Here is a 13,510-nt window from a genome sequence, read left to right as displayed (position 1 = left end):
TCTGGGAGGGGTAAGTTACTTACTTAAGGTGGAGGAAAATTGAGCTACTCTCTATATATACTTCAATCTGCTATGTCATGACCAGCTCTGAAGAAGGGAGCTTGACTCCCGAAACGCGTTAGCGGTCGCATTTTCCAGGACATGTTCCAACACACGCGTGACGGGAATTTGCAACACGATTTTAATTCTTCATGTTTGTGAGTATGCATTCAGCATTTTATTAAAACATTTTACACAGTACCACGGGTAATGCACTAGGTGTTTGAGCCTCCTTCTCCTTTCTTTTATGCAGACGGTGGTGCAGGCCTATTCCATCAAGGGTCAGGATCCTCCTTCCATCTTATGGCGCATTTTATATGGGCGCTTAGTGCCTCTTGGGACTTTCGTCATCAGGCATCAGTGGTGCAGGTTTGCAAGGCGACCACCTGGTCGTCCATGCACATCTTCACAAAATTTTTATAAGGTGGATGTGTTGGCATCTACAGATGCCTCCTTTTGGCTGCAAGGGTTTGCAGGCTGCTGTTGTAGAGGATTAGCCCTCTTTGAGGGTGTACTTTTTTGTCAGGTGACCTCAAGTTGTTCCTGGTTGAGCTCCTGGGTTACCTGGTTGGCTATGTTTAGCCCTGTTGGGAATTGTTTCTTGCTGTGTTTGTTTCCCACCCCTCATGCTGATACTGCTTTGGGACGTCCCATTCGACTAATGAAGATATGTCGCGGTGTTCATCAATGAACGAAAGAGAAAACTGGATTTTTGTCCTACCGTAAAATCCTTTTCTCTGATGTTCATTGACGGACACAGCACCCACCCCTCTGTGGAGTTGGGTTATGTATTCTTCTGACACTGCATTTTACTAATCTGAATCCTAGAGCAGGAAGTGGGAGTATACCACCTGGGACTGCCCCATGGGTGTAGTGAAAGTTCTGTTAACTTTAACCCTTTTCCGCCTAGTGTCCTGCTCCTAGGAAGCGCAGCATAACCCATTCGACTAATGAAGATATGTCACTGTGTCTGTCAATGAACATCAGAGAAAAGGATTTTACGGTAAGACAAAAATCCATTTCTTTTTTTTTTTTTTACAGGCTGGAACTCCGTTTAAATAAATGTCTGTGACCCTGTCAGTGAGACCTGGCACTCCCTTTTCTTCCTGTTTTTAGGCTTCACTGCTGTCAGTTTAACTAACCACTTCAGCTCACGATTTTACCTCCTTCGTGACCAGGCTATTTTTTACTATTTAACACTGCACTATTTTAACTGGTAATTGCGTGGTCATGCAATACTGTACCCAAACAAAATTTATATAATTTTTTTCACACCAATAAAGCTTTCTTTAGGTAGTATTTGCTACGGAGTTTTTATTTTTTTCAATAAAAATGAAAAAAGACTGTTTTTACTTTCTACTAAAAAGCATATCTTACATATTTAAAATAAAACATTTTTTTAAATCTAATATCTTTAAAAATATTGACCAAAATGTATCCTGCTACATGTCTTTGGTAAAAAAAATCCCAACAAGTGTATATTGATTGATTTGCGTGAAATGTATAGCACCTACAAACTATGATATATATATATATATATATATATATATATATATATATATATATATATTGGAATTTGTATTTATTTATTTATTTTATACTATTAATGGTAGTGATCAGCAACTTATAATATGACTGCGATGTTGCAGGGGGAAATCTGACACTAACTAACTGCCACTGACATCATCAGTGACACTAATACAGTGATCAGTGTTAATAATATGCACTGTCACTGTACTAATGACACTGGCTAGGGAGGGGTTAATATCTAGGGCGATCAAAGGGGTTAAATGTATGCCTAACAATGTTTACTGTGTGTGCTGTTTTTGCTAAGCAATGTGCAGGTCTTTACTCCCTACTTTGCAGGGAGAAAAAAGTTGTCACATCGCTGCTGACAGTAGAGAGCCCTGTGTTGTTTACCTACACAGGGCTCTCTTCTGGCATTTGCTCAGCCGATTGGCTTGTTCAGGCCATAAATCATTGGCCAGGACCCGCTAATCGGCTTGTGCTGTAGCAAATGGCAGTACAGCACGCCCCCCCACCCGGAAGTGCTGAATCACGTACATGTATGTGATCCAGCGCAGCGGAGCCCCTCTGCTGCAGTTAATCCACAGTAGGTAGTCTGCAAGCGGTTAACACAAAAATATTTGAAGAATCCAATGTATCAGTTTAATCCTGCTGTTCTGAATGAACAAAACCCATCATGGAAGGCCACTTTACTTAGTTATTATAAAGTTATAGTCAAGGTAACTGACACATGCAGATGTCGCTAAATTTTACCTGGGCATCTAGACTGAAATGACCTCTTACACATAAGTCTCCCTTGTGTAGACCTCGAAATAGCCCGAGACTGCTACTGGATTCTGTCTTCTTAGGTGTGATGTTGAGAGCCCCAGCAGACTTAGAGCTGTCACTTAATGGACACTCTTTGGTAGTCCCCTTTGCTCCTTCATTACAGGCTGTAAGTAGATGATAAGAGGGGCTGAAGAGCTTGGCCAGCATAGACAATAATTACACTCCCCAAATGGAGAGCGCTATGACATGCAGAGAATAAGGGGGCTGTGTTAGGGAATTGACTCTTCATGAAATAGTCAAATTTTCAGAGGGAAGTCAATAGAAATGGTTTATGAACGGGAATACATCCTTCAAATAAGCATTTAAAATACTTGACATTTCTGTGATTTTACCTGAAGTTTTTTACGTTGTTGATGGGGTCTTTTTAAGTAAGGTTTTAAAAGCTTCTTCATGGACATCAACCAATAGCAATATTAGGGAGCCTACTGCCTTGATGGGTCCGCAGACAACAGGATCCTTAAAAACATATTTCCTTAGCTAAGAGCAAAGAATAATGCATCACTCTCCAAGGCTGAAGTAAGGATGGTCTCTAAATGAAAAGAATATTTATTTTGGTGCTTGCCCCTACCTCTTTACAGATAAAAAGTGGAAAGTTGTTTGTAATTACCTTTATTACTACCTGAATAATTACAATCTAAACATTTTTCCTCTAGCTTTTATAAATAAGCAAATTTATCTTTGTACCTGATATATATTGCAAGTGGGTTGTCCTGTCCTATTCCAACAAGTGACATGAAGGTTTGCTCCCAATGCGCTTGTATATTTGGAAGTTAGACTAATGAAATATTCTGAAAGTGATGGGATTACTGATTGTAAAAGAACAGTAGAACATAATGATTTGTGTCTTCCTGTTTTATCAGGCCTAATATTTGTGGTGGACAGTAATGACAGAGAAAGAGTAAATGAGGCACGTGAAGAGTTGATGAGAATGCTGGCAGAGGATGAGCTTCGGGATGCTGTTCTGCTCGTGTTTGCAAATAAACAGGTTAGTTTAACTAGTAATTAAATATATTTAGCTACAGGAAGTGTGATACCAATATCGCACAATAGCAATATAGAGTTTCTGAAGGAAAGCCTGTATGCTTGAAACCTTCACAAATTGAACTGCCTTTTAAACTGTATATAAATGTATTGTCAAGTAAATATATTTGTTAATAATGGGTTAAAAATTGCATTGCACACGGAGAACACAGAACTCTGGTTTAACCAAAAAACATGACATTTAGTTAGCAAATCACTACATTTAGCCAGTGAACTTTTTCTTTGCAATAAAAGATGAACTAATATAATGTCCAGACCTAACACCCTCAAAATGTTTTGTCTGTGAATATTTCCTCAACCACTTAGCTGTGGAAGCTCTTGCTGTACTGTGTGACTGTAGCTTGTTTTTGCAGGTTCTGATCTTCTCATTTTTTACATGCTGATACAAAGAGGCCACATTCAGCAATAATATAAACAGCTCGCTGTATGCATGGCATAGGCACACAGACACAACTAGTTTTGTTTTCACAAGACTGTTTATATGATTCTTTATAACATTTCTAACTTAATTTCTAATTTAATAACCTCTTGACGACTACTTAACGCTCACACGCCACAAATATGTATCCATGGTAGCTTCATTGTTCAGTGCAAGTAATGCACATAATGCCTGGGTCTTCAACCCCCTGTCTCTAATTATGATCAGGAGCCAGTTGGAAGGATTCCCAAAACATGTGACTAATGTGGTAGCAAATCACAGTTGTCATGTGATTGGAAAGTACGCCTCCCCCATCCCTAGTCTTGTTAAAGGACTATGGTGGTGCACATGAAGGGGTTGTTGTACCTACTTTGTGTACCTATTTTGGATATGAATGAGTTTTTTTTTTTTTACCTTTTTTTGTACTTGCAAGTTCAAAGTTTGGCAAAACTGAAAATAAAAATGGTATATGTAAAGCAGGCCATAGATTATGCAATTTTAAAATTGCTTGATTCCCCCATCAACACAGTTAGTGTTGATGGTGGAATCCCTTCTGCAGTGCTATTGTGTTCTGCTGGTGGGGAGTGCTGGGATCCTTCCCTGCGGGAAGAACACAATGATTAGTGTTGCTGGCTAAAGCCAGAGGCACTAATTGTTCGGCAAAAATTCAACAGAATGATTGTACACAAGTTTTGGAAACCTGGTGCCATCCTGAGGGATCTGCATTATCCCACTCGAATAGCGAGGACGATATATGCTCGTCTGCAGCCACGCGGGAATGGAGGTTGAGGGACTTATAGTGTCAGTGCGGGAAACTCTAAAAATAGCGGATGATTCTGCAGCGTCAGGGACGCAGGTGTCTTTTGGCACCCGCAAATCCCAGAAGTCGGGCAAGGTTTTCCCTTGTCCGGAACTTTTTGACAAATTGTCAATTAATAGTAGGGGCGCATCAAACAGATGTTAGTGGTGCCAAAGCATTTTAAAAGGGGCTACCCCTTCGTGGACGTGGTGTCTGCAAGATGGGACCATACCATCGAAGGTGGACCATCCGGTTTCCAGACTGAACAAATCTACTGTGGTCCCGGTCGAAGAGTCCCCAGTCTTTACAGACCCTGTGGATAGACGGATTGAGTCTCTGTGCCGCCATTTACACGTGATAGCGGGCTCAATACTTAAACCGATCATTGTGATCACCCTGGTGTCCCAGACCATAACGGAATGGGCAAAGTTACTCAAAAGTGACTTAGAAATGGAACAGCTCTCCTTGGGCCTGACAGAGCTAACAGATCAAATGGTCCAAGTCCTACTATTTATATGTGATGCGTCGCTAGATGCAGCTCCCTTTGTAGCCAGAGTGACCGCAGTGGGGGTAGCTATTAGACGCATGGTGTGGCAAAAAATCTGCTCTGCAGATCAGGCCTCAAAAAAAAGGCTCTATCAGATCACCCCTTTTTGGGAGACCGTATGTTTGGTTCCTCATTGGATGAGTTAATCAGAGGACTCACAGGCGGGAAGAGTACTCTTCTCTCTCAATCAGCCAAGGGCAAGTCAATAATAGACGGGGGCCTTATTTCACAGCCCACAGGCAGCCCTTTCGTGCCTCAGGCATGCAAGAGAAAGGATCTAAGCCATTTAGTTCTTCTGGGGGTTCCAAGAAGACATGGTTGGGTAAGCCGAGAACAGGCCAATCCTGACCTGCAGACAAATCCCCTCTGCATGAAGGGACACCCTCACCCATATCTGGGGTGGGGGGGACATCTTTGCTTCTTTTCAGAACCATGGACTTCCTTGATTTAGGACAAATGGGTCCAGGAAGTGATCCGATCGGGTTACAAGATCGTATTCCGGTCTCGACCGCCAGACCGGTTCTTCCCGTACAATGTACACCTATCTCCAGACCGGTTAAGGGATCTACGAGAGGCGGTACAAGATCTGCTGTCGCAAGAGGTGATTGTGCCGGTTCCTTCTCGGGAATGCTTTCAAGGGTTCTATTCAAACCTGTTCACTGTGCCCAGAAAAGAAGGCAAAGTACGTCCAATCCTGGACCTCAAGGCTCTGAACCTCTTTGTGCAGGTACAGAAGTTTTGATTGGAGTCCATTCGCACGGTAGTGGCGTCTCTACACCAATGAGACTTTTTGGCCTCCATCAATATCAAGGACGCATACCTACACATCCCTATTTACGCTGGACACCTGCGTTTTCTTTGCTTCACTGTAGGAGAGGAGCATTATCAATTTGTGGCGTTAACCTTTGGTCTTTACCAAAGTGTTGGCTTCGGTAATGGCATTGCTGCGACAATGGGCGATTGCTATACTAGGGTACCTGGCCGATTTCCTCCTAAGAGCAGACTCACATTCAGCCCTGCTGGGTGACTTGACAATCACTGTAAGGACTCTGCAAGAGTTCGGTTTGAACATCAATTTAAAAAAATCTGCCCTGGTACCATCCTTAAAACAGGATTATCTGGGCCTGACTCTGGACTCCGCTTCGGCCAGGGTTTTCTTCTCCTGGACAAGCTGCAAAAGTTGCAGGGGGCGATTCGTTTGCTGTTATCCAGAAATCTGTCCTGTCTGTGGACTTGCATGCGAGCCTTAGGTCTGATGGTGTCAACCTTCAAGGCGATTCCATTTGCTCAGTTCCACACGAGACCCTTACAGAGGGAAATTCTTGTCAAATGGAACCAAGATCCAAAGTCCTTGGACACTATTATTCGGTTGAGTCACAACACAAAGACTGCCCTTCTATGGTGGCTGCACTTGTTAGCACTACTCCAGGGCAAGTCCTTCCTCCCATTGTATTGGACTGTGGTAACCACAGATGCCAGCCTGTCTGGCTGGGGAGGATTGCTGAGGAAGCTGCGTGTCCAGGGGTCGTGGACAGTAGAAGAGTCCAGACTTCCGATCAATATTCTTGAACTCAGAGCAATAAAGCTTTGCCTGAGTCACTGGACAAACCGTTTACAGGGTTGCCCAGTCCAGATTCAATTGACAATGCCGTGGCTTACATCAATCATCAAGGGGGCACCAGGAGTGTCTTGGCGGCCCAGGAGGGAAAATTTTATTCCAGCCCTTTTTGCAGTGCACATCCCAGGTGTGGAAAACTGGCAGGTGGATTACCTGAGTCGTCAGGTAATGAATCAGGAGGAATGGTCTCTGCTCCTGCAGGTATTTCACCTCCTGTGTGTCCGGTGGGGGGACACCTGACTTCGACCTGTTAGCTTCTCGACTCAAGAAGAAAGTTCAGAGGTTTGTAGCCACGTCTCGGGATCCTCTGGCTGACGCCACAGATGCACTGGTAGCTCTTTGGGGGTCAGTATCGGCTGATCTATGCGTTTCCTCCTCGGAGGCTTCTGAGCAGGATAGAGGTGGAAGGAATTCCGGCCGTTCTGGTGGCCCCAGACTGGCTTGCCGGTCTTGGTACGCAGATCTGGTAAGGTTGGTCGCCGATGCTCCTTGGAGACTTCCTCTTAGGGAAGATCTGCTGTCTCAAGGGCCGATCTTCCATTCTGCTTTACAGTCACTGGCTTGAACGGCGCGGCTGTTGAAGGCCAGGTTTTAAAGGATAGAGGTCTTTCTGATTCACTATTGAAGGCCAGAAAGTCTACTTCTAGGAAGATCTATCATCGTACGTGTTAATCCTACATCTCATGTAATGTGTGAATCGCTGAAGGTGCATCCTCGCCTTTTTTCGGTGGCTAGGATTTTGACCTTTCTTCAAAAAGGGGCTGAACAGCATGTGGCTTTGGACACTATCAAAGACCAAGTGTCGGCTTTGGCTGTGTTTTTCCAACGTTCTTTAGCTACGCATGCCTTGATTTGCACTTTTGTTCAAGGGGTTCACCATATGGCTCCTCCGAGGCGATCCCTGCTATATCCATGGGATCTTAATTTGGTATTGTCTGTTCTTTAAAAACCTCTTTTTGAGAGCATTAGGGAGATTTCTCTGCTTACACTGTCTCAGAAGGTTGCCTTTTTGGTGGCTATTACTTCTGCCCGCAGAGTATCTGAATTGGCGGCGCTGTCCTGCTGTTCACTTTATCTGATGGTCCACAGAGATAAAGTGGCACTTCGACCTAATCAGTCGTTTCTTCCTAAGGTGGTTTCTGATTTCCATCTGAATGAAGACATTGTGCTGCCTTCACTCTGTCTTAAGCCCAAGCATCCCAAGAAATTGCTTTGCATTCTTTGGATGTGGTTTGGGCAAATAGAGTTTCTAATTGCCTGGCAGCTATTGAATCTTACAGGAAATCAGACTCTCTCTTTGTCCTCACCGAAGGACCTCGAAAGGGATTGGCTGCGTCTGCTGCGACCATATCCAGATGGATCAGACAGACGGTGGTACAGGCTTATTCACTGAAGGGTCAGATTCCTCCCTTCCCTGTGAAGGCGCATTCTACTAGGGCCTCTTGGGCTTTTCGCCATCGGGCCTCACTAATGCAAGGCGGCAACTTGGTCGTCTGTGCACACATTCACAAAATTCTACAAAGTAGATGTGTTGGCATCCTCGGATGCTTCCTTTGGCCGCAAGGTTTTGCAGGCTGCTGTGTAAAAGAGCAATTTGTCTCTTTGTGGGTGTATGTTGTTTCTAGGTAAGCTCCAGTTGTTCCTGGTTGAGCTCCGTGTTTGGTTGGCTGAGTTTAGCCGTTGGGCAATTACGTTCTTTTCTGCGTTGTTTTTCCCTCCCCTCATGCAAATACTGCTTTGGGACGTCCCAATAGTCAAGAATAATATGGAGCTGCGTCTGTCAATGAACGATAGAGAAAACTGGATTTTTGACTTACCGTAAAATCCTTTTCTCTGAAATTAATTGACAGACACGGCACACGCCCCTCTAATTATGATTGGGGTGGATTTTTTTTCTTCTAAACACTGCTTGCAACAAAACTGAAGCCTATAGCAGGGTGTGTGGGTGTATGCCTGCAGGGACTGCCCCATAGGCGTGGTAAAGATTTTTCCTGCCTAGTGTCCTTCTCCTGTAGGGGGCAGCATAACCCAATGGTCAAGAAGAATATGGAGCTGCGTCTGTCAATGAACTTCAGAGAAAAGGATTTTACGGTAAGTCAAAAATCCAGTTTTTTTTCTTCTCAAAAACTGCATTTAAAAAACTGCTGCGCAAATACCATGTGACATAAAAAATTGCAAAACCCAACAATTTATTCTATAGGGCCTCTGCTTTAAAAAATATATATATATAATGTTTGGGGGTTCCAATTTTCTAGCAAAAAAAAAACAGATTTTCACATGTAAACAGAAAATGCCTGGCCTTTAAGTTGTTAAAATGGTATTAAAACCAAAAACAAAAAATTTAAGTATTGCACATTAGCAATCATTTATTGTGCTGTCTGCTGCATTTTTTTACCTGGCAAATTGGACAGTAGCACACTTCCTCTTTTAGGGTGGTTCCACCCTCCAGCAGTGGATAGCTGCAATGTCTGGAGAGGGCAGTGTTAGATGGTCTAGTAGATTTAGAAGATTTAGACTTTACACAAGGAACTTCTACATTAAATTTGAATTCCAGCTAAAAGAATTTAGGAGCAGTACATATAACTTATACAGCTGTGCAACAATGATTCACAACTTGAAATGAGTTTATTAATACCTTAAGTTTATGTCATTTTTTTTATTTTTAAATCTGCACAAAAGACAATGCTTATATTGAATGAGAAGTGTCCATTGCTTGCTGCTCTCTTAGTTGAAATCCAAAGTTCTCTGCCCCCCGTACCCCTGCAGCCATAAACTTCTGGTGCTGTAGGGGTTATTACCACCGCTGGATCTGTCAGTCACTTGTCAAGAGTGCTGATTATACCTGCCCATTTTGCCCCCTCCTCAATTCAAATAAGCTGTACTATAACTTCTACGAATGAAAAGCGCTCTGTAAGTGGAGGAGGCATATCTTTAATTCACTTGCCCCCCCTCCATTCATAGATCGCTTATAGTATAGCTATTATGATTTGAGGAGGTAGCGGAAAGGGTGTGCATAGTAAGTGTGTGTGTGTGAGTGTGTGTGTGTGTGTGGGGGGGGGGGGGGGGTGTGTCAAAGGATGTCAGATTTCAAACAGGACAATTCTCATGAAATTTATAAGTACCGTCCTTTATGCTGATTTTTTTAAATTTTATCTAAACTTAGAATGGGCATAGATGGGTAGTTTTCTTTTTCATTCAGCCAACTTGCTGCTTTCAGAATACACTGAACAGCTGCTGTAACCACTGATTGACTAAAGTTTTCCAGCATGTCCCTTTTGGCATAAGTCGATCAAATGACTTCTGTTGAGCAGGGATGGCTACACATTGATTGAAATTCAGCCGGTCCCTGCAGAATCTGTCTATGGCCTGCTTTAGGCTTTAAAGTATATGTGAAGACACAACACCAAAAGCACACTTAAATAAATTAAATATATTTTGATATGGATTCATCTAGTTCTCTTGAAAATGATCTTTTTTGTACATTTTATGACAGTTTTTATTGTGCAGTTCCATGACCTCAGAGCCTTCCTTTCCACCTAGCAGTGGGGTTGTATGATTATTCAGCATCCAGGCATGTATTTACATCACACTGTTTTACCCTGTATGTGTATCATGCATTCCAGAGGTTTAATTTCTGCAGTCCATGCTGGTACTGGCTGGAACTGCTCCTTTTCTCTCATCCAGTCGGGATGCTGGAGTAAGGACTGACTGTCCTCCAATCAGTCACAGCTAAAGTCAGTACCATGTGGAACATAGAAAGGAAACCTCTAGAATGGATGATACACACAAGGGGAAGAACAGCGGCTGTTTAGGGGCATGACAGATGAACTGACTACAATAGATACAGGTATGCTGTACAAAGGCACAGCATGCTGTATCTCCTTTTAGCATAGTCCTGCTTCCATTTAAGAATGTGGTGTGGTAAGAATGAATGAGGGCATGAGGAGAAACTGGCAGGATCACCAGGTATTTCTACAGAAAATAAACCGATTGGCTACAGGAAGAACACAGGCAATGTTATTGACTAGTGCTTTTTCTCGGCACAGCTTCCACAGTTTGGTTCCTCTTGGGGGCTTAATTTAAAGGTGGTTAGGTGTTGAGGACTCATTATAAGGCTTAGGTTAAATGTTAAAGTTTTCTGAGGGCTAAGTTTTAAGGTCAATTAAGGCTTAAATTAAAAGTTTAAATGTTTAGCTATAAGATATAGGTTAACTATGGGGGGGGGGGGGGGGGGGGTTGTAGTGCCCAGTCATTATTTTAGAGGATAAATAAAGGTTTATATATGGAAGGGTTACAGTAGTGTTGGGGTGTGCTTCAATGTAGGGTATGTATTTATTTAAATCTTACAGGAGCTAGAGGTCTTTACTTGTGTACCTGTATTGTTCATTTTGTAAGTCATGCTAAGGGGAATTTCAGGGCTACAAGTGTACATTATCATTTACAAAGTCAGCATTATTTTGCTCTCTGACCTGGAGATGAGGCCTTAAAGTGCATACACCTTGACTTAAAGTACTTGCTTTATTAACCTGATGTGCAGCTAAGTTTCTGATTCTGTGAAATCGTAACAACTGATGGATCTTGTTTTTATGAGCACCTTGCTGCCTGCTTTACTGCCAGTGTGCATCAGATTCTGTAATTCACATCTTGGATGACATGCAAAGCATTTTGAAGCCTACACCTAATTACTTCTTTTATCATTTTTGTGCAGGACCTTCCGAATGCCATGAACGCTGCTGAGATCACAGACAAGCTGGGCCTTCATTCTCTGCGTCACCGTAACTGGTACATCCAGTCCACTTGTGCTACCAGTGGAGATGGTCTCTACGAGGGGCTGGACTGGCTAGCCAACCAACTAAAGAACAAGAAGTAACGGCTCCCAACCCTACCTCTGCCTCCCCAGTGTGCGCCTGACTCTTTCTCCCCAATCCCTTCCATCCAAAAATCCCTCCTCTGCCAGAGAAGGATGGGTTTGGCTTCTGACACAGACCAACCCATCCCTTCTGGTCCCACACTCGCTTACTTTGCCGTTTTTGGTTTGGGGTGTTTTTATCGGGTGCCGTGTTTCTTCTGAATCATCCAGCTGCTGTTACTTGCTCTTTATTTGTCCTTTTGGAGATTTTGGGTGGGGGAGGACTTGTGAGATTTGGCAGAACATGCCATATCAATCTACCCCCTGTAGACAGGGTCGGTAAGGCAAGGATTCGGGAGCTGTGCTGTTTTGTGTCTGTATGTTCTGTGGAAGCTCCCTGTGCTGAAGACTGAGAGATGTATTTGGCTTATTGTGTTTGTTTTTTAAGGCAGGTTGTTTCAATGCTTCATACAAGACAGTTTAGTGATGCAACCAAGTAAACTGTACTTTCCTTTGTTTTGAAGAAAAGGTTTGTTAAGGTTGCGTCCTTTTTATTAAATCACTTGAATTACTACTGTAAGGCCATTGTATAATCTATCCACCTTTTATTATAAAACTGGATAATCTGTAATCTACTGAATATGGAACTCATTCCAGATATCTACTGTGGTATAAATCGGCACAGAGTTTACACTGCAGTGCTGACATGGTATTCCACCACTCTTGAGCTCCACTTTGTGGCTTTTATGCTCTGAATAGAGGCGTTAAAATGAAATGTATCGCAATAAAGATTCAACGGTTGTAATTAAAATGAATTTGGTATGCTCTGATTGTTACTGCTGACTGCAAAAGCCATAGTATTTATTTAGCAACTGTCTTGAGCCGGTGAGAGATTTAAATGTATATGAACTGTGCATGTGGGTTGTGCTTTTAATTTCTAAACACCTGCTGTAATGAAATAAGAGGTTATTTGAGCACATTGTGCTCCAGTAGTTAAAACCTCACCACCCTTATTTATAATCACTGGAGCAGCTCCCAATGATGTCACTGTAGCAGTCTACACTCCTCCTGTCAGTTACATCACTGGGAGTTCATCCAGCTGGTAAAAAAACACATGCATCTATTTGCATTAAACGTTATTACAATTTTTTTCTAATAATCTGCAATGACACTTCTATTCAAACTTGATGATTGTGAAACCTACCTTTTGTTTTTTTTCCTATATGCTTTCTCATGATAATTCTTCTGTATATGAAAGAGAACATTGCGCTCATGGTTTTAGGGTGAATCGATTTGCAACTTGTTAACTCTCTGTGAAGCAAAAGGCATGACAGGGATTTAGTGTTAAGGTGATTCATCTTTACATCATAGATTTGAAACAGATTTTCCAAGTGACCTTTTTTCTGTGTGCAGAATGTTTTCAGATGGAATAATGGGGATAATTTTCTTCACGGGAACTGGGAATACAGAACAAAAATATTTTTCGTATGATTTTTTTTTCTAACTTAGAACAAATTCTAATATACAGTTGTGCTCATAAGTTTACATACCCTGGCAGAATTTATGATTTCTTGGCCATTTTTCAGAGAATATGAATGATAACACAAAAACTTTTCTTTCACTTGTGGTTAGTGTTTGCATTTATTATCAATCAACTGTGTTTACTCTTTTTAAATCATAATGACAACAGAAACTAGTCAAATGACCCTGATCAAAAGTTTACACACCCCAGTTCTTAATACCCTTTGCCCCCTTTAACATCAATGACAGCTTGAAGTCTTTGGTGGTATTTGTGGATGAGGCTCTTTATCTTCTTAGATGGTAAAGCTGCCCATTCCTTCTGG

The 13,510-nt window shown here is 42.3% G+C and overlaps 1 protein-coding gene across 1 annotated transcript in view; it reads left to right on the top strand.

Annotated features, from left to right (window-relative positions):
* The window catches only part of ARF3 (ARF GTPase 3), a 75,375-nt gene extending 62,190 nt beyond the window's left edge, over positions 1-13,185 (top strand). Inside the window, exons 4-5 of the mRNA XM_082245301.1 lie at positions 3,255-3,379; positions 11,526-13,185. Coding sequence (XP_082101427.1) covers positions 3,255-3,379; positions 11,526-11,687 — 287 coding nt within the window. The 3' untranslated portion in view covers positions 11,688-13,185. The remainder of the gene's footprint in view (positions 1-3,254; positions 3,380-11,525) is intronic.
* The last annotated feature ends 325 nt before the right edge of the window (positions 13,186-13,510 follow it).

The sequence above is a fragment of the Pelophylax lessonae genome, assembly GCF_965119305.1.
Source record: "Pelophylax lessonae genome assembly, chromosome: 2".
Classification (NCBI taxonomy): Eukaryota; Metazoa; Chordata; class Amphibia; order Anura; family Ranidae; genus Pelophylax; species Pelophylax lessonae.
This window is presented reverse-complemented; position numbering and strand designations above follow the sequence as displayed.